Below are 21869 nucleotides of genomic sequence, written 5' to 3'. Positions count from 1 at the left end.
GTTAAATATGCAGCTCATTGAAGATTGTTGTAACCATTGCTATAGCTAAAAACATGGACCTTAGATACAGAATCAGTATCTACTTGTTCCACTTACTAACTTGCTAGGAATGAAAAGACCCTTTTGCATTTGTCCTACTCCTCGAAAGTTAATTACAACAGTATATTTAAAAGTGCCTAAAATACATTTGTCTATTGGTCAGTAGGCTTTCAGTCAATGCTGGTTCCCATCTCCTCCTGTCCTTAAACTATATCCATTATATTTTATGGGTAAACAGATATTTAATTTATTTCAAAAAGAAAAAAAAAAGAAAGAAACAAAACTAGCTGAATTCTGAGCTCGTTTTCTCTTTATTCTGTTAAAGTTTTCTTTCTTAGCATTTAGGGCCTTTGAACAAACTGGTTGGTGACTCATGAACATATATAAAGGTGTGGTGCTTTGGCATTCAGACTTTTAAAAGCCCACATAAAATACCAGTCATGATGTGGTTATTGTTTCAGGCAAAGTTTTTTCTTTAGCATGTTTTTTCCTATGAATTGTAAAAATAATTTCCTAGAGAATCAAATGTAGCTGTTTGTAAGCAGGAAACATAAAAGGTCAAATAATACTTAAGAGATCTGAATGCTTCAACAGATTTGAGCTGAAAGTAAGATTAAAGGAAAAGAAATATAAGGTCGTACTTTTATGCCCACTCTTCAGTAAGTTTTATAACTTTTCCCAGTTGTCCAAAAATGTAGCGTATCAATATTTTTTTTACCTGTGTTGAAAAGTTACAGTGTATTGATGTTTTTGTTGTTCTTTCATAAATACCATATAATGGAATTTTCTTTAATATCTTATTTTTAATCTCAGAGTAGGTTTATTCTTATAAAGTGACCTTGTAATCACAAGAAGACATTTTGGGGGTATTTTCACTTTTTGCAGTCTTCAGCCCATGACCTTAGATTTAACATAAAAAGTAATGTATGAATGTTTTCACTGAAATTCATACCAGCACATATTGTACTTTTCGCATAAATTGTTGAAGCCTTTTAATTTGCTTCACTCAACTGATGTAGTTACAAGGGCCTATAGAGGGTCTTAAAAGCACATTTAAAAAAATACATTTTCTTATTCCTGTGCAATCTTTTTGTGACATCTTTATTAAAGTAGTTTAACACACATAGCATTGGACACTAAATAGTCAGAACACTCACAGGGCATTCCTGTTAGATGCAGTTTTCTCTCTTTCTGAGTCATGAATTTTTTCCTGCTACTACCCTATACAAATGTCTTTTTAGCTTCCCAATCTTGCCATAAAGAAACTTAGCATAACATTAAAAGTCCTTCCCACTCTGTCTGCCTTTTTTCAGCTTTATCACCAGATACTCCACCCTTGTACCTTATGCTTTAGTCACATTCTGCTGTTCTGTATTCTTTGAAAACATTACCATGGATATGTCTCCAAAGTTTTTTTTCACTCTGTATGTTCCCTATGCCTGGGCCCCTCCTCTACATATGCAGGTCCATATGCATAGGTTCAGCTAAAGTACTACTTGTTTAGAAGTTTCCCTTGATTTTTTGACCTAGAAGTGTTCTTACTGCCTCCTATAAATTTTGTAATATTTTATTTGTACTTTTCTTAAAGTATTTAAAATTTATACTTTGCATTGTGAGTATTCACATGTAGTTTTACTAAAATATATATTTCTTATGAGTAGGGTCAACATTATATAGTAACTTAACTACCATTTATTGAGTTCAGGACTGCCTGTCTCCAGAGTCCGGGTGTGCTTTTTCCATTCTGTCAGGCTGCTGCGCAGAGTCATTCTGAATTAAGGAGCATCAATATAGTATGTTGTGGACACTATTTTTTTTGAGACAGAGTCTCGCTTTGTTGCCCAGGTTAGAGTGAGTGCCATGGCGTCAGCCTGGCTCACAGCAACCTCAAACTCCTCGGCTCAAGCAATCCTGCTGCCTCAGCCTCCTGAGTAGCTGGGACTACAGGCATGTGCCATCATGCCTGGCTAATTTTTTCTATATATATTCGTTGGCCAATTAATTTCTTTCTATTTATAGTAGAGATGGGGTTTCAGTCCTGCTCAGGCTGGTTTATGAAGTCCTGACCTCGAGCTATCCACCCGCCTCGGCCTCCCAGAGTGCTAGGATTACAGGTGAGAGCCACTTCGCCCAGCAGTAACTTCTAGTTGAATGAAAGAATAAATGTCTGAATTCCAGTGGCATCTCTTTCCTTTGATCACATGTCTTTTTCACTTCCTTTGTGGTTTTTAGCTGTATTAAAGTTGTGTTCTCTGGTAGTCTCTAGCCATGTAGGCAATTTAATCAAAATGAAATAAAACTAAAAATTCAGTTCTTTGGTCACGTGAGCCACATTTCAAGTCTCAAGAACTACACGTGGCTAGTGACTTTATATTGGACTGTGTGGACAAAGAACATTTCTGTCATCACAGAAGGTTCTTTTGGAAGCACTGGCCTAGATGGTTTCAGTTGCAATCTGGGCAATCCCTGAGTACCTGTGGTACTACTGTGTGTATTTTTAGGATGGGAGTAGCATAGTAGACAGTGTTATATGGAAATATGCCCATATATGCTGTAATAAAACACTTTCTATTTTGATATTTCCTTGTTAGATTATTCCAGGAGCAGAGTTTTCTATACATCTTATGCATATGCACAGTTCTGTTAACTGCTTTGGGAAAACTTTGCTTTATCCGGCTTATCACCGTCACTCCTCAGTGGAGGGAAGCAGACATGTTTTTCCTCTGTAGCTCTGAGCTTAAAAGAGCTGGCCAAGCTACAAAAGACAAAAGTGAGGCCTAACTCAGTAGCTCTGGTTCAGCTATATAGTAGTTGGAAAGGTTCCTTGTAAAAGGCACATTGTTCTGTAACTTACTTCTGCTTAGATGTGGCTTCCTGGATGGGAATTGCCTTGGGACCCTTGCTTTGGCTACGCTACTATTTGAGTAGCTTTTTAGGTTCTGCATTTTTTTTTTTTTTACGTGGTCTCGTTTAATTTCCTCCTCAACTCAGGGAGGTAATAGATGATCTTCGTATTACGGATAATGAAACTGAGTTTCAGAAAAGATAAGCAACTGGCCAAATAAACAATTAGCAAAAGGGTAAGTTACAACAGAAGAATTCTGGAATCTTCAACTTCTTGTTAATTGTACCACACTCATGCTCTTCTCAGTGGTAGATCTGCCATAATTGATTGGTTTTCTGACTACAAGAGAATTTGGAATTACTGTGACGCCACCTTACTCCTTTTTTGTGATTATTATCTTCAATTATAATTCTAATTATATTAATAATTCACATTTTTTACTAAATTTTTATTAGCTTTTATATATATATACTTCTGCTCACATAAATATGCAGAAATATAGGGTGCAAGAGGTTAGAATTTGTTATATGTGGTTTCTAGGCATTGCATTTTGTTAATCCTCATAATTCTAGGAGTGTAGATGTCATATCCCTAATTTGTAGTCAAGGGGACTGAGCCCTCTGACTTGCTTGTTTTTTTTTGTGTGTGTGTGTGTATGTGTCATACTGTAAGTGCTGCTCTGTGATTTGAATCCATGTTTTTATTAGTTTTTATTTCTTTAAGTCTTGCGAAATTAAGCTTCTCTTTCCATATTATCATTAATTTATACTCTTTTATTGCAAGTGTCAAAAAGCTAGACAGTTGTTCTTGTCTGGAGGCTGCAGGTTAATATGCTGTTTTGGGAATGCCATAAACAAAAACAGGTGACAGAATAGCCCGATTAAGCATTCACTTAGGGCTATTTTTGCATTTTCCTCTCAGCAGCTTAATTTTACATTAACCTTATTGCTGTGTTTTACCTTCATTTGTTCCCAAGTTTAAGATCATGGAATTTAAAGGAGTTGGCTGGTTGTAGCATTTGTATGTAATACCTGTAATACAGTTTCTTTGTCAGAGACATAATTAACAATATGATTTGTACATCTACTGCCTTCTGGTATTCACAACACAGTTTGTAAACTTAATTAGTTCTTGGAATAGCAAATGTTTTGAAGATGATAAACACATTCCCTCTGAATAATGTGTTGAATGGTTATATATTCATAGACATTTACTCTATGCTACTCAAATTAGAATGCTGATAGGTATGCTTCTCAAGGTAAACATCACCTGCAGTTGCATATTCCCAGATTATATTGTCTTCCCGTGCTTTTCACAGGGGAAATCAGAAATTTAGCTCAGATAATTTAGCCTCCAGGAATATTCATTATGGTTTCCTTGTATAGAGAACATCTATGCTAATGTCATTATATAGATGCCATTTTCTTCAACTCTGATGGTGATCATTATGATACACACTAGGGGTGGCATAGGTAATAAAACACACACACCACTATAGCAGTACTTCAGTTATCCCCTGCTCTCAACTCTCCAGGACATAGCTGAGACTGAAGATCTAAGCAAGAAAGCACTCTCAGGAGCCAGAGAGATGCTGCACAGATATACTGTATGCCCAGGAAAGCTTGTCTGGCTTTTCCTCTAGACCCTTATTACCATTGATAAATCACAGATCTAAGAAAGTTTAACTGTTGGTTTTCTAAGTGATATTGGACTAGAAGAATCAAATTAGAAGGGACTTGAAACTGGTCCCTGGTGCCAAAAAGATTGGGGACCACTTCGTTAGAGTGATTGCTTAACTAAATAATGGTTAAAGCACACAATGAAAACAAAATTTCATTGACTGGCCTTGGAGTAGTTATTTATTTGTTTTATAAGATCCTTAGATGTTTTTAATGTATAACTTGGTCTAGAATGTGAAGATGCATACCTAACTTGACAACATTCCTTAAAGAAAACCCCCAGGGGGAATGTCCACTGCGAAGAGAGAACATCTGACTCCCAAGGCAGAGTGATGTATAACATGTGACTGGAGAATGACCTAGTATGGATAACTTTCCCTGGCTTTAAGTTGATGTGGGAAGACACTCCTCATTTTCAATAATTCCGTAGCTCTGTGCTGAGATATTTCACGTCCACAGAGGCTGTGACTATTAAAGTGTAGGTAAATTGATTTTTCATCAATGTCGTAATTTTCTGTCATGATTAAATTTGAGTGACAGGATGTATGTCTCTGCTTCAATTATATTTTGCTTTTAAAAAGTGTTTTATGCCTGTTTGGCAGTTTTCAGGTGGCTTAGAAGAACATTGAGGAGGGAAATATGGTATTTTTAGGCATTGTGTATGTTTTGTACTAACATTAAGCTGCTTTTTTTTGCTTTTTCTTTTTGTTGTTGTTGTTGTTTTAAGACATTTTTCATTGTGTTAGCCTGTGCAATTTTGCTGATATGTCTTTTAAACAGCACCAGAATAGACGTGGCTCTTTGGGATCTAGTTGCAATCCTTGATCATACTATTTATCTTTAGAATTCTTTACATACAAATGACCCCTTTTTATAATATCATTTTCCAAAAACTGCTTTAAATTCTTAAGGTTCTACCCCCTTCCCCAATTTATTCTGTTTGCTTTGTAAATAGGAACTGACCTATTTACAATTATTACCTATTATGAATCTGACCTAAAAATGTATAGCCATAGAATGATAATCCTATTTTGAATATATTTTAAATATTCTGTCACTATATTATTGCACATCTAACCAATAGAAAATATTCATTTGTAGTCTTATTAGATATGAAAGTAATAGAGAGTAAAATGCTTGTATTATATGGTTGTTATAGAATATCATTAGTACCGTCATATTTCTATCTCAAAGTGTGATAATGCCAGCAGGATAAATGAGAAAGACATTGAATCTTCACACAAAGGAAATGGGTTTTATAATGAGTGCAGTCTGAACAGAACTAATCTCTTTCTTGGATCATTACTTCACCTAATCATAAAACCTTTTTTAATTCAAATCCTTGCAGGGTTCTAATTGGTGACCTCTGAAGCCTGATAATTGTTTAAGGTAGCTGGTCTTTTGCAGTATACTTAATGATATTCACAATTAAAAGTGAGAAATGTGATTTAACCCTAGGTGTAACTAAAAATTAGATTTTCTTCTCTCGGTCTTTAATAGTTATTTTCCCCCTCTCCCAATAGTTACTGACTTAAGTCCTTATTAACTTGAATTAACCCAGTGACTGGTTACTTTATTTAGTCTGTGAGTTTACTGAATATTTATTTGATAAATGCATTGGGTTATATTAAGAATAATCCTCAGTCATTTAGGATAGCCAAATGATTGGTCTGTTTGGGAAGACAGGAACTCCTCACCTCTTTTTTCTGTTGCCTAGGTCTGCCTTTCCTGCTTTTTATTTTGAATGATTCAAGTAAAAGCTAAGGCAATCTTTCCAGCCAGCTTCAGTAAATATTTATTTCAAAACTTTCCTTACTATCATGAAAATGGGCGAATGGAAGAGAAATTTGCTAGTATTCACCATTAGGACTGGTAAAACTATAGGTGAACTTGAGCCCCAATCATCTGTCCTCTTCACCACTATGCCTAACAGTATAGTGGAAATTAGTTTGCATGGTTGTATATTTATGAAGTTTTTCATTTCCTCTGTTGCTGCTATTATATTTCTTAGTAAATAGGGAACATTCAGTGAATAGAGTTGACTGACTGTCCCTATAAAATTCTATATATTTATTAGAGGCAAAAGTTACTCTATTTTGTTTGCTTGTTTCTTGGAAAGTTTCATTTTGTTTTGAAGCCAGTATTTTGTGGTGCGATGTTTTGTGAAAGTAAGCAAAACTTTGAGAGAAAATCATAGAATCAAATTTTAGCTTTGCCATTTATTAGGTATAAGAAAAGGGGGGTGATAATTCCTGTCCTTCTGTCCCAACACTCTGAGAAGTTATGAGGACTAAATGTATATAAAACATCCAGTATAATCTTTAAGTAGTAATTATTCAACTTGTTAGATTCCCTCTACTAGTTTTAGGGAACATCCATCTCTAACTTCTATCCTTTGGTCTTTATTGTTTTAAAATTGTAATAAATCTTTTGAAATTTAAAAGTTTATATTTAAAATTGTTAGAATTTAGTATCCAGATCCAGTAACCTACTCATTTCTGAAGGCTTTTAAATTTCCCCTTGTTTAAGAAATACATTTATGTTTGATTGAGGCATTGATTGACCATGTCTTATTTTTGTGTTTCTCTTTTCTGCCATAATGCCTTTTGCTTGCTGAGTAACTGCATATATGTAAGGTGCAGGGCACTGGAATTCTTTGTTTTCAAAAAATTTGACAAAATTTTAGTGATAATTCTGAATAGTGTTAGGAATTTTTTATTTATCTGGATTTGATTCTCTGGAATTATCTTGGTTTCACAAATCCTTCTTGAAATCTATGATTTAAGAACTATTAAAAGATAAACTTAGGTATATTAAAATTGTAATAAGTTTATGTGAGCAGACAGGGCTTCATAAATCTGGCATTGCCAGAGCTCAAATAGTTCAGGGTTCCACCGAAGGGGAGTGAGGGTAAACTTTTATAAAGCATTTATGGAAGCAAGGCAAAGAAATTATTTGATTGGTTCAAGTGGAAAGTCCCTAGTTAGAGGTTAGTTGGTCGTTTCTAGTTGGTAAAGTCTCTAGTTGGTAAAGTCTCTAGTTGGAGGTTAGTTAGCTGTTTAAGTTTCCTTTTCCTAGGCTATGAGCATTCACTCTGAGTTGGATTTCAGTTTGCTTCCATATGAACCCAAGGCTTTGAAGCCATCTCAATCTAGTGGCCTCCCAGTTAATATTTAACAGTATAAATCAGTCATCACAAGTCAGGAATTATATTAAGTAAGCAATAACAACCTATGTTTACATTTCGTGTTGTAGTTTTCAAAGCACATTGGAAGACATTTCTTTTGATACTCGTAATAGTTTGATGAATCTCCCCCAAAATGTAATAATAACTCAAAGCATTTTTTTCTCACTCAAAATCAAGATCCCTCTAATACAGTAATACCAACAAAGTGTTGGGAGCAAGGACTTGAAAAGTCAATAAACTCAGCTTGGAATCCTAGACGTAGAGACATAGAGGACAAGGACTTGTAGTATTCCTTTGTAAGATTCACTCTCTGTGATGATGTCTTTATGTGTCATTTGGGGCTAGGGTACTATACATAGATTTTGAAGGGGGCCAAGACTCATGGCATGCATGTAGAATGCATGTTCACAAGATACTTGGTGGCCACAAACAGGCTTACTCCAGGTGGTGAAGGAGAGGGAGAAATCAAAACTGATTGTCAGGTTTCTTATTTAGCACATGGGTGATGAAGATTCTGTGGCTAAGGTGTGGGACCTTAGTTAAGTTGCTGGATGTGTTTAAGTGTTTCTTTCTGTGCAATGAAGCTTGTGTCTACTTTGTAGCAGTGTTACAAGGATTAATTACCTGGAAGATAGTCATTAAATAAATTCCAGCTGCTGATATCATAGTTATATTATATTTTTGCTAATTATCCATGATAAGTAGAATTAATTTATTAATTACTTCCTCCTTCCCTCTTCCTTTTATTCTCCCTCTTTATTTTCTGCCTTTCTTCCTTGCTGGAGGAATTTGACTGTCATTTCCTTGTGTGTATATTTTACTCTTAAGTGTTGTGTGTATATTTAAGGACATTTTGTGTGTAGGTATTTGTTCTATGTTTATAAAAATAGTATACTTACAAGTATTTTTAATATTTAGAGTATTGATTGTTTCTTTCTCCCTAGATGGTATATTTATGACGAGTTTATTCATCCTTATTAGACAGTGATATGTATCTCTACTCTGTTGTGCCATTTATTTGTTTATGGAACATTATTTGCAAGATTGTGAGCTGAATGAATCAATCTAGTTTGGGTAGATTTTAGTGTATTCCACTCTGGTTTGAATGTAATAGGTATTCAGTTAGGTTTGGATTGCTTAAATAAAATAATTCCTTAGTGAAAACATTTGTCATGTTGGAGGTTAAAAGTTTCTTTTCAGAGCAGCAGCTACAGTGACATTTTAGTAATCTGTCAAATAGAATTTACAATGGCTGTTAACACTATATTTCTTTTAAAATCAATTTAAATACTTCAACTGGAATGTTGTATTGAAATAGAGTACTGAATGTTGAGTATGTAGGTATTATCCTTTGTCTTATATGAGCTTCTCTCTCTTTTTTTTTTTAGAGATCCAGCCAAGACTCTACCTTTAGTGAAAGTTTTTATAAGAGTTAAGGTGTTTGGAAAAAGTGAAGGTCTATGGACTATATTAATTTCCTTGCTAATACTTTATTATGCAGGCTGATTTGCATTATTCAGTTATACTTTTCTGACCCTTTAATGACATTTTATTAAATAGATTTTAAAAAAACTAACAAGTTAAAGCTTTTAGAAGATCATTTTTCAACAGTGACTACTAGGTATTTATAAACTCACTGTACCCATTTCATTTAATTTAAAACATTCATTCTTTCACTTATTCAACTATTTAGTAACATTTATGGAGCCCTTCCTAATTCACTATGCTAGGTGTTGAATATAACAAAGATGAATAAATAGAAGTTTCTACCTTCCATGGGTTTATAATTTTGTTGGAGGGGATAAAGAGAATGTGAATAATGAATATAATAAACCATACTGTGGTACAAGTTTTATACAGTGAAACAGGTCATTTTGGAGAACATTATCAATTCACTTGTGGGGGGAAGGGCATGTTGATGTCTTAATTAAGATTTGGATACAGACTTGCAATTTCTCTGTTGCTCAAGAGATATAAAGTTAAATCAGATAAGATCTTACCCTTCAAGAACTTACTCTCAAGTATGGGCACTTAACATTATTTAGCAAATGTTTATATAAAACTTATCTCTACCACGTGTTCTGAGTACTTTGCAAATACTAAATTATTCAATCCTCATAACAACCCTATTGGGTAGGTGCTCTTATTTCTGCATTTTTTTGATGAGGAAATCATGACTTAGAGAGGTTAAGTTACTTTTGGCAGCCACATAACTGGTTTCAAATTCAGGTAATTGGAGTCTGGCTACATTATTTCTCACTTGGAGGATTTTATGTTTCAGATTTTTCTTGAAAAATTCTTATTATTAATCAGCAGTTAATTCAGCAGTAAGCAGTGTACTAAGGTGTCTTGGATGACAGAAAGTGGACCATTTTGTCATTTTTATCTCTTTAGTTCTTGGGCCAGAGTATCAATTTTTACCTAACCTTAAAACCACAGAAACTGACCTTTTGTATAATGAGAGAACTATGCAGAGACTGTAGAGTACTTTTTGAGTTAATTATCGTAGGCTTAAGCATCTATACATGGCTTAGAAACTATATTAATATCTGCTGTCCTCCCTCCTTCCCTCCCCCCTTCTCTCTCTTTTTTATTGGCTTCAGCTACTATATGCAAAGATTGCTTCTTTTTAGCTCCTTTCTGTTCACTTAACTCTGTAATTTTTTTGTTTTGACAATAGTCAAAAACTTTTTTTACTTTTTCATTTGGATTAGGGTCTTGAACTATCCCTAATGTCATACAAAATTCTTTTGACTGTTCCTTTAAATTCAGTTTCAAACCTTATTACAAATCACCAATATTGAGGTTCAGTAATTTCAAGCTGCTTTCTTTACATTGAATCAGAGCTTCTCACAGAATAACTTTATTATAGGAGAATAAAGTAGACAGATAAGCAGGTGTGGCTACATTAAGAAAATCTAATACACTTGTGATTTACAGCTTATAGAATATTTTCACATCTCACTTTGGGAAGGAAGGAAAAATGATAGAGATTAATTATTCACAGTAGGTAAGAAATGGAAACAGCCCATATGTCCATCAGCCAGTGAGTGGATAACCAAATGTGTTATATACCTGCAATGGAATATTATTCAGTCTCACAACGGAGAGAAATACTGCCACCTGCTACACCATGGATGACCCTTGGGGCATTATACTAAATGAAATAAGCCAGTCACAAAAAAGACAAATACTGTATGATTCCACTTATATAAGGTATATAAGTAGTCAAATTTATAGAAACAGAAAATATTAATAGAATGGTTAGGGTTAAGGTTAGGGGTTACTAAGGGCTAGGGGAGGAAAAAGTGAGGAGTTGTCTCATAGGTCTAGAATTTAAGTTTTACAAGATGAAAAAGTTATGGAAACCTGTTGCACAACAATGTGAATATAAACATTATTGAACTGTACACTTAAAAATGATAAATTTTGTGTTATGTGTCTTTTACAACAATTAAAGAAAAGAAGAAAAGGAAAAGTGTGGTCTTTGAAGTCAGATATACCTGGGTTTGAATCCTGACTCTGCTACTTATTAGTTGTCTAACTTTGGCAAGCTTCTTAACCATGTGAATCCTTAGGATCTTATTCCATAAAATGGAGGTGACCTATCATATATTTGTTAGGATAAGGAGATAATTTAAATGAAACAGTCTTGTACTTGGTGTGTCTTTGGCAATAAAGTAATAATTAGTAATGGTATAGTAAGTGACCTCTGAAACAATTTTCATTATTTATTAGTCTTTTTTGTGTAATTTTTTGTGTGGTGAGCTCAGATAGATTCTCTTGTATGTAAAGGCAACATTAGAAACTGTTAAAGATTCCCTCAGTTTGGTAAAGATATAGGGTTGGATTGGAGCTCTTTTTCTTTTTTTTTTCCTCATGAGGTCCTCTCTCCACCCTTTTCTACCCTGCTCTGTGCCCAGGAGGCTGATACGGATGTTGTAAGGCCTGTATCTGCAGACACCCTACTCTAGGGCTTCTATTTCCAAAAATGGTCACCAACAGAAGTTTGGCAGGAGAGAGAAGTGAGATTATAGTGTTTATTTCTTTGGGTTTCTTGTTTTTTCACCACAGGTTGTTACTTCCTATTGCGAAGTCTGTGGCTCCTATCAGGTTGCTCCTCTCCATAGAGTCTCTTTCTTCTTCTTTCCTTGCCCCTTCATACCTTTTTAGATAGGTAAAATATTCTCATGATTCAAACATTTAAAACAGTGTAAAAAGAGATACAGTGAGAAGTCTCTCTCCTAATTCTGTATCCTATCCACTTCGTTTTCTCCATGCCGAATACATAGCCACTGTTACTGATTTTTTATGCAGGCATGCGTCACTTAATGATGGGATTACATTCTGAGAAATGCATCCTTAGGTGTTTTTGTCCTTGTGTGAACATAATAAAGTGTGCTTATACAAGTCTAGATGGTATAGTAGACTATATATCTAAGCTGTATGGCATAGCCTGCTACTCCTAGACTACAGACCTGTAGAGCATGTTACTGTGCTGAATATTTAGGCAGTTGTAACACAATGGTAAACATTTGTGTATCTAAACATGTAAACATAGAAAAGGTACAGTAAAAATAAAGGATAAAAGATAAGGAAAAAAAAATAGTGTACCTGCATAGGGCACTTCCCACTCAGGGGGCTTACAGGACTGGATGTTGCTTCGAGTGTGTCAGTGAGTGGGTGGTAAGTGAATGTGAAGGCCCAGAATGTTACTGCACACTTCTATACAACTAGCGATAAGGTACATTTGTTTACATCAGCATCACCACAGATGTGAGTAATGCATTGCGGTATGACTTTATAATGGCTATGGTATCACTAGACAATAGGGATTTTTTAGCTCCATTGTAATCTAATGGAATCACCGTCATTTATATGTGCAGTCCATTGTTGAGCGAAATGTCATTATGTGGTGCATGACTGTATATCAGTAGGGAGATATTTTCTTTTTCTTACATTGTTTCACCATGTGGGGGGTGGGTTAGTAAACAGTGTATTTGGTAGAGACCTTTTCATATAGGAACAGGAGGAGTTTCCTCATTTTGTGAAGTAGCTGCATGCTATTTCATTGTGTAGGTGTGCACTAGCCTATTTAACCAGCCTCCTGTTTGTACACATTTAGGTGGTATCCAGTGTTTTGCTATGACAGACAATGCTGCAGTGGATAACTACACTGGATAATGTTTTATATCCATCCAATTATATCTGTACGGTAAAGTTCTAGAAATGAAGTTACTAGGACAAGGGAAAAATATCAGTTTAAGTGTGTTTGATTCTGTAAGAGAAATTAAGCAGTTTTTTTTAATACTGGAAATTTAACTCATTTAATCCAAAGATTATTTTTAGAGGATTAGTGGATTACTATATTTGGTATATTAAAAAGGAAAGAGGCCATTGCTTAGGAAGCTCTGTACTGGACCAAGGCAAAAACAAGTGAACAAACAGAAATCAAAACAGACATTATTATTGCAACCAGATTTCTGGGCTGACAGAGTTTGGTGTCTATGGTTTGAAAACATCACATTTTAATCCCCTATATTATCTAAAACCTTAATCACACATTTGCTTATTCTTTCTGAGCTGGGAGATGGTATTGGTACATTAAGCTGTTTGGTACCAAATGTAATCTGGGGATTAGTGAAAGTCAAATCCTCCATGCATTCAACCTTGAAAATCTGATTGGGTTTTCTCTATTGGTTCATCTTACTTTGCTATAGTTAATGAAAGGGTCACATTCATCTTGGGACATGTCTGTTTCCTTCCTTCCTTCAGGGAAGATCAGAGGAGTGGTAGCATGAGTTTTGGAACATGAAGCTCCAAGTTAGGGGCAGGCATAAGTACTGCCATCTCAAGATTTCATAGGTCATTTTGTACATTTCCCCATTTTTGGCATTGTATTTTATTGGATTTTATGAAAACATTGAGCTACTTGTAATCCTCAATTTAGTAGAAAATACAAAATTGTTGTTTGAACAGCATGGATTAGAAAAGTGAAAGCTTTGACCAGTTTTGAATTTTATAGTTGGAGGGTACGAGGGCCTGAGAAAAGTACAGCAGTCGTGATTTGAACTAGGTCTGTTCGACTCGAGTGATGGGCTCCTTTTCATTGTTGTGCAGTGCTTCAGGTCTAGGAAATGCAAGCCTACATGCTTTTAATATGGTATCAGACTCAAACATTTTTTTCAACAAATCTGAAACAGTGAAATACTCCGACAGAATTCAAAGCTTACTTAAGATAAAAACGATGTATTTTAGCAACCTAAGATTTGTGAAGTGGACTGTCATATATTTAGAGAGGAAATTAAGTATTTTAATATAGATTTTCTTTTATTTTCCTCTTTAAAATCATAGCTATATCTCAAAATTTAGTATAATATATGATAAAATACATAATTTTTCCTAGTTTTTAAAATCTTACCTATATGACTTTATGTATTCAAAATGTTAAATGTTACTTATACAAAGAAGAGCATTTGAAATTCTGATTTTTATGAAATTAAATATATTGTATATCTGGTGTGAGTTTTCAAAAAATTATAAAAATGCTTATTTGAAAAGAAAGTAGGCAATTAAATCTATTTTGACATACTAATACACACCCCTAATTTTTTTTTAAAGAAAGTTTCATTGTACCTCATTTTTTTGCATCTTTTAACTGTGCCAAAGGTATTTCCAATTATAGCATAAACTGATAAATGAAAGATGGGATTTATTTTCTTCTAATTAAAGCTGAAGTCATGAATTATACTTGATGGAGCAGCTGACGTATGACTTACTGCTCTTTACTGAAGAAAACAAAACTAATTTAAGCTCATTTATAGCATTAATGCTACCATTTTCAAACTTTGTGTATATGTGTCTTTATTCATGGAAAATTTCTGAAGAGTATATATAAATCGTTGAAATACAATCACCTCTGGAGTATGGGAGATAGAAACTTTTAAAAAATATATCCTGTTTTACTGTTTTAAATTTTTACCTTGTAATTATGTTATTTTTATAGGAAAAAATCAATATAAATTAAAGATATTTTTCTGTTTCAGTGTATATGGTTCCCAATACAGATTCCATTTAGAATTTGTTTTCCAGGATCAAAACATAGTGTAGAACAAGAAGACAGACAAAAGGACTAATTCGTTTATTTGGTGACACAGTCTTCATCTCTTTTCAGAAACTTTGATTAGAAGCTGCAGATATAATTTACTGTTCCCTTCTGTCAGCTGTCTGTCCTCATCTTCAGGTCCCTTCCTGCTTCTCTCCATGCCCCACATCACCATCACTGTCAATCCCTATTGTGTAGTGTTTCTGTTAGCAGGAGTTAGCATCAGGCCCACCCACCCTCTCCCCACAGATCAAGGGCTCTGTCCCACAAGACAGCCCCCACTTTAGATGCCAGCCACAAATGGAGTACCCAGGCTACCCACATTTCTCCCTGGCTGACTACAAATTAGGGAGTTCTACATCTCCCTTCAGGTTTCATAATATGCTATAATGAGTCATGGAACTCAGTGAAATACCTTGCTTACTAAAGTTTATTAAGGGGAGAGAGAGAGAGACTTTCTCGGCATTCATAAATCACCCGAGATCTTAAGGTTTTAGAACTAAATCTGAATACCCTATTTCAGTCTTTTCATTTTAAACATGGAGAACCTGAATCCTAATCTAACGAATGTACTTTTTAAGAATTATGAAGACTGTTAAAAACAGATCTGGGATTGGGATTTTGAAATCTTTATGTCCCATTCAATGTCCTTTAAAGTATAATAATTCTTTGCTATTCATTCAAAATCTTTGTTTAATAGATAATAATTTATTAAGAGATGGGAAGCAATATAGTATGATGGAGCAAAATTTCCTCAGTGGTTATGGTGATGAGAAACACTGGCTTCTTTGGTGGTCTTAATCCCCAGGCCTGAAGCCTCCAGCTTTAAATATATCCTCCATTTATCTCAAGATGCTATAAAAATCTTACTTATTTTCTGTCTGATGTGACTTTATAAAACAGTGGGAGAGACAGGGGCATACTCTAGAGTCAGAAAAACCTGGCAGTAAATCCTACCTTTGCTTTTTATTAGTAAAGTCACCTCCCAGAACTTACTCATTGTCATCTGTTTTGAGGATTGAATTATGTCATGAATATGAGGTGCCTAGTCCAGAGATGGCACATACTAAGTTCTTAAATATTCCTAGCACAACAAGCAAAATGGATAAATTGTGTATCCCTTTGTACAACTGATACCATCTTTAGTACCTTCTTCATACTGTTTTCCTTCTCTGAACCTAGGTGTCTAGTGGTTTGGAGGTAATAGTTCATGTACTCATTCATTCAGCAGTCTTGCAAGCACTTAATGATGTACCTCTTAGACAGCCAAGTGCTCAACTCCTGGCCTGTTAGGAACTGGGCCGCACAGCAGGAGGTGAGTGGTGAGTGAGCAAGCGAAGCTTCATTAGTATTTACAGCAACTCCTCATCACTCACCACCCCCCAGCCTCCCCATTCCTGGTCTGTAGAAAAATTGTCTCTATGAAACTGGCCTCTGGTGCCACAAGGGTTGGGGACTGCTGCCATAAGCCATAAAGTAAATGAAACTGTATAATAGTATTTTCTAGGATCTGGAACTTGTACATAGTAGGTACTTAGTTGTAGATGTTTATTGAATGAAGAAATAGATTTTATCTAAGAGAAATTTATGTTCTAGTGGACTTACCACATAATTCTTTTTCCACCTAAGGGTAGTAGTAGAGTTATACATACAGTGCTTTGTGAGTATCAAAGTGGGAGTGATTGATTCTTCTATTCTTTCTGCTCCATTGAGGAAAGGGGCAATTGCACAGAAAAAGTGAGATTTAATGTGGTTGTCTTAAAAGGAGATGAAGATGAAGTAACGTTATAACAACATCACAAGTAGAGCAAAGAGCATTAGGAAAGACATTAGTGTGTAGTTGATATGTGTCATGTGGTAAGATTTGGTTGAGGGAGGTAGGCTGATGGAAGGTTGTCTAAGAGCTTTTAATGTCATCTTAGAGTCAGTTCTTGATTGTAGGAGCCTTGGAAAGACAGGCAAGATTGATAAATAGGAATGTGTCAGTGCTTTGTAATAGTAAGCTGTGAATGCTTTATGGCTTTTATTTGATCAGCCTTTATCTAGGATTCTAGAAGACCCTAAGTAACTTATTTTTATTTTTTTATGTGTGTTATCTAGTCTATTTTTCGTTTCCATTAGCATGGGCAGTTGAGATTTGACTTTGTAGAGCCATGGTATATACATTTTTTTAATTTATGAAGAATCCTTAATAAAACAGGAGAATGTGTCATTACTTGAAAAAAAATTATAGCAATTTAATAATCCATATTTTTGTAGTTTTTTATTTTGTATCACAACAGAGCTAACCAGAACTCACAACCTCAGGAGTTCTGAGTCATACACTTCATGATTATTTTTTTGCCTCCACAGAAATAGAAAAATTTCAAAAAGGAGAAAGCAAGGATGAAGAAAAGTACATCGACGTGGTGATTAATAAGAACATGAAGCTGGGACAGAAAGTATTAATTCCTGTAAAACAGTTCCCTAAGGTAAGACAGTGAGGTCCACACTGCAGATATTTGAACCTTAATTACAGAGGAACAGATGTTTAATTTATATTCTGTGTGATATTTTCTCTTAGTAGCCCCTCCCCCACGTTTTAAGTTAATTAAAAACTTATTTAGTGTATTTAGGGATTCTGTCTTTTCTGTTTGACTTGATTGTAAGTTATGGATCCCTAAAAAATATACTTATGAGTCTTACTAGTGATAGAACCTTGGGCAATCTATTTAACTTCTTTGCACTTAATTTTCCTCATTTGTATTATGAGGTTGGACGGTTAAGAATTAAATAAGATAATGCATGTTAAATGGTTAGTATAGTGCATGTCACACAAAAGTTCAAAAATATCTGTTCTAATTTTATTTAACACATTGACTGCCATACTAGAAGAAAATTTTTTTTCCTTGGGGCCATAGGTTTTTATTACGAATAGTATAAAATTGAAAACAAAATGATCCTCACCAATTTAATGAAATTTGTTATTTTTTATTCTTTTCTGTACATCAGTTATATGCAGCTTAAAAAATAGTACACACGGTTCCCAAGATAAAGAGATGTGTGAGTTACATATGCTTCACGAAGCCATAGGCTCAAAACTAGCATGAGTTAAATACAACTCATATGGCAGTTAATGTGTTAAACCTTACCCTGTTTTTGATTTGTCTTTCAAGTGTCCATCTACACAATTCATACATACTGTTGTATCAGTAATTCATTTCTTTTAGTAGATGAATAATAGTTACCTGAATATACCACAGTTTATCCATTTGCCTAGGCAGTTTTAAATTTTTGGTTATTGTAAATTACAGTGGACACTGTTGTACAAGTCATTTTCATTTCTCTTTGGTAAATTGCTGTGTATTTAATTTTACAAGAAATTGGCATCCCTTTTTTTTTGAAATTAGTTGTACTTTGTAACGTTTCCATGAACAATATGTACAAGTTGTAGTTGCTGCATAGCTTCATCAATATTTGGTGCTGTCAGATTTTTTTTCTTTTAGCCATTTTGATTGTGTATTGGTATCTTCATGTGGTATGAATTTGCATTTCCCTCATGATTAATGATTTTATGTAATTTGTATGTATTTATTGGCTATTCTTATGTCTTCTGTTTTGAAGTGTCTGTTCAGATCTTTTTCCTATTTCTAAATGGGCTGTATGTATTTTTATTATTGTAGGAGCTTTTTATACATCTTGGATATACCTCTTTTATTGGATATATGTTTTGTGAATATTTGGCCCAGTCTATCTTGACTGTTATTGCCCCAATAGAATCTTTTGTTAAGCAGAAGTGTTTAATTTTGATGGCATTTAATGTATTGGGTTTTTCATTTATGGTCGTTACCTTCTGTGGACTAAGAAATCTTTGCCAACCTCAAGGAAATATTAAGAGACTTTTGTAAGTGATAAAGATATTCTCCTGGGCCTTCTCTAAAAGTGTTATCATTTTAGCTTTTACTTTTAGGTCTATGATACATCCCAAATGAATTTTGGTTATGGTGTTTTAGAGGCTCAAGTTTATTCTTTTCTCCATATAAATATTCAGTTTTTCTGGCACTGTTTATTGAAAGATGCTTACCTATTCGTTGATTGTCTTGGTGCCTTTGATGAAAATAAGGTGACCATGTATGTGGGGGTGTATTTCTAAGCTTTCTGTTCTTTTAGTTTAATCTATTTATAGATTTATGGACCCCTTTGCCAGTGCCTCACTGTCTTGATTAATGTAGGCTATTTAGTAAGACATGAAGTTAGGTAATTTAGTTCCACCAACTTTGTCCTTCTTTTTCAGGATTGCTTAGATATTTTAGATCCTTTGCAATTATATATAAATTCAAGAATTTAATTACTACAAAATGATCTGCTGAGATTATGAATGCTATTGCATGAATCTGTTGGGCAATTTGTGGAGATTTGACATCTTAATATTAAGTCTTCCATTTCTTGAATATGGTATATCTCTCCATTTATTTAAATCTTCTTTAATTTCTACTAGCAATGTTTTGTACTTTTCAGCGTAAGGGTTTTTGTATATCTTTTGTTTAAACTTATCCTAAATATTTTGTTTTTTGACACTGTTGTAAATTGAATATTTTTAATTTTTCTTATTTTTCACTTCTAATTTAAAATTTTACATATTAACCTTGTCTTCTGCTACCTTGCTAAATTTAAATTCACTGATTAGTTCTAGTAATCGTACATTCCTTAAGATTTGTTACATACTTAATCATATCATCTGTATAAACAGCTTTATTCTGCCTTTCCAATTTTTATGTGTCTTATTTTGCTTGCATTATTGTATTGCCTGTTATCTCCAGTATAAGGCTGGAAACCTTGGTGACAGTAGGAATACTTTCCCTTGTTCCCAAAGAGGGGGAAAGCATGTAGTATTTTACCATTAAGAGCAATATGAGTTATAAGTTTTTTGTAGATGTTACTTATTAGGTAGAGGAAGTTCCCTTCCATGCCAACTTTGGTGAGAGTTCTGATCCCGATGAATGACAAATTTTGTTGAATGTTTTTTTTTAATCTGTTGATATAAACACAGGATGTTTCTTTTATACTGCTTATGTAGTGAATCTTAATGACTAGTTGTTAAAAATTAAACCTGCTTTGTATTCTTGAGTTAAACTCTAGTTAGCAAAGACATACTATCCTTTTTATATATTGCTGGCTTCACTTGCATCTATGTTAATGAGTGATACTGACTTATAAATTTTGGGAGGTAATATTTTTATAATATTTTAGTATTGATGTTAATGTGGTTTCATAAAATGAGTGGGACAGTGTTTCTTTCCTTTTTCTCAAAGAATGTATATTGGATTGGTATTATTTCTTTCTAAATATTTGATACAATTCACCAGTGAAGCCATCTAGGCCTTGAGTTTGATGATGAATTCCATACCTTAGATTGATATGGCACTAGTAAGATTTTTTATTATTACCTTTTGTGAAGAATTTGTTGTTTTTTAACAGATTTGTTCATTTTATAATAATATTTCAGCTGTTGCTGCTTCAAATACTTTTCTGACCTTTTCCTTTCTCCATCTTTAGAAATTTCAATTACATGTATGTTCAGCCTTTTGCAAAGGCTCCTGTGGCTCTGTTTACTTTTTTCCCACCCCCATCCTTCAGATTGCATAATTTTTACTGCTCTCTTACACTCATTGATTCCTTACTATGTCATCTTCATTTTGCTATTAATCTCATCAGGGATATTTTTTATTTCAGGTATTATAATTATCTGTTTCAGAATTTATATTTGATTCATATAGAGATAATGTGTATGTAAAAATATTCTTTGTTGGGATTTTCTATTTTTTTTAAAATTTATTGCAAATGTTATTTTCCCTTATGTCATTGAGTATAGTTAAAATAGGTGCTTGAAAGTCTCTTTCTTCTAGTTCCAAAGTCTTGATCATCTTAGATTCATTCTGCATTGATAGTTTTTTATCTTGTTAAAGAGTCATATTGATTGCTTCGGTCTTTGCATGTTGAGTAATTTGAGATTGTATGCTGGACATTATGAATGTACATTATGGATTCCATGATATTCCTCTGCAGAATGTAGATATTTTTGTTTTAGCAGTTAATTAACTTGGTTGGATTCAGACTGCAAATTTTGTCTACTGGATAGGAGTTGAAGCTTCAGTCATTTCTTTCCTTAGTTTAACTTTTGTGTTTAATTTTTGGCATACATGATTCAGGTGTTAGCCAGAGATTTTGGCAGATTTTATATGTGAAATTTGATAATCCCTAATTCTGACTCTGTCTTTTCTAGTATTTCTCCCTCACATTTTAGCACTATGGCTGCCTCAAACTACTACTCAGGCTAAAAGCTCTAAAATTACTGACTGCATCCCCGGCTGTTACTTTCTTTTAAGTCTTAAATCTCTTTCAGAATCTGCCTGTTTTTGATCATTGTTCAGGGCTTCAGATAGTTGACTTTTATATTTTGTTCAGCGTTTAGGAGTTTATACTTGATACCTATAAATAGTCAGCCTATACGCAAAAACTGGGCATATATATTTTTTGTAAACAGAAAATTACATTATGAACATTTCATAGACAGATTCATTACTAAACAAAACATGGCTGATAGAAACCTTTATAGATTGATTCTTCATGCTCAACATGTTCTATATACTCAGTATGCAATAGAAAGATGAACAGATATGATCCCCTTCTCTAAGTAGTTCAGTCTAATAGATGATGATTAATTTAAATTAATACTTTGTTGTCTGTGAATTAGTATATGAAATAAAATAAAGTACAATCATGTACTGCATAATGATGTTTGGTCAATGATGGATAACATATATGAGAGTAGTCCCATTAGTTTATAATATATTTTTATAGCATCTTTTCTATGTGTAGGTATGTTTAAATATACAAATACTTACCATTTTGTTACAGTTACCTACAATATTCAGTACAGTAACATGATGTACAGGTTTGTAGCCTAAGTACAATAGACTACACTGTATAGCCTTGGTGTGTAGTAGGCTATACCATGTAAGTTTGTGTAAATCC

General features: G+C 34.0%; 1 protein-coding gene across 3 annotated transcripts in view; it reads left to right on the top strand.

Annotated features, from left to right (window-relative positions):
- The window catches only part of KHDRBS3 (KH RNA binding domain containing, signal transduction associated 3), a 192238-nt gene that overhangs the window by 46799 nt on the left and 123570 nt on the right, over window positions 1-21869 (top strand). For all 3 annotated transcript variants that reach the window (XR_012920138.1, XM_020289028.2, XM_076005000.1), the window contains exon 2: window positions 17208-17326. Coding sequence is in view for 2 of the 3 variants with exons in the window: in XM_020289028.2 (XP_020144617.1) it covers window positions 17208-17326 (119 nt within the window). In the remaining variant the exon portion in view is untranslated. The remainder of the gene's footprint in view (window positions 1-17207; window positions 17327-21869) is intronic.

The sequence above is a fragment of the Microcebus murinus genome, chromosome 7, assembly GCF_040939455.1.
Source record: "Microcebus murinus isolate Inina chromosome 7, M.murinus_Inina_mat1.0, whole genome shotgun sequence".
Taxonomy (NCBI): domain Eukaryota; kingdom Metazoa; phylum Chordata; class Mammalia; order Primates; family Cheirogaleidae; genus Microcebus; species Microcebus murinus.
This window is presented reverse-complemented; position numbering and strand designations above follow the sequence as displayed.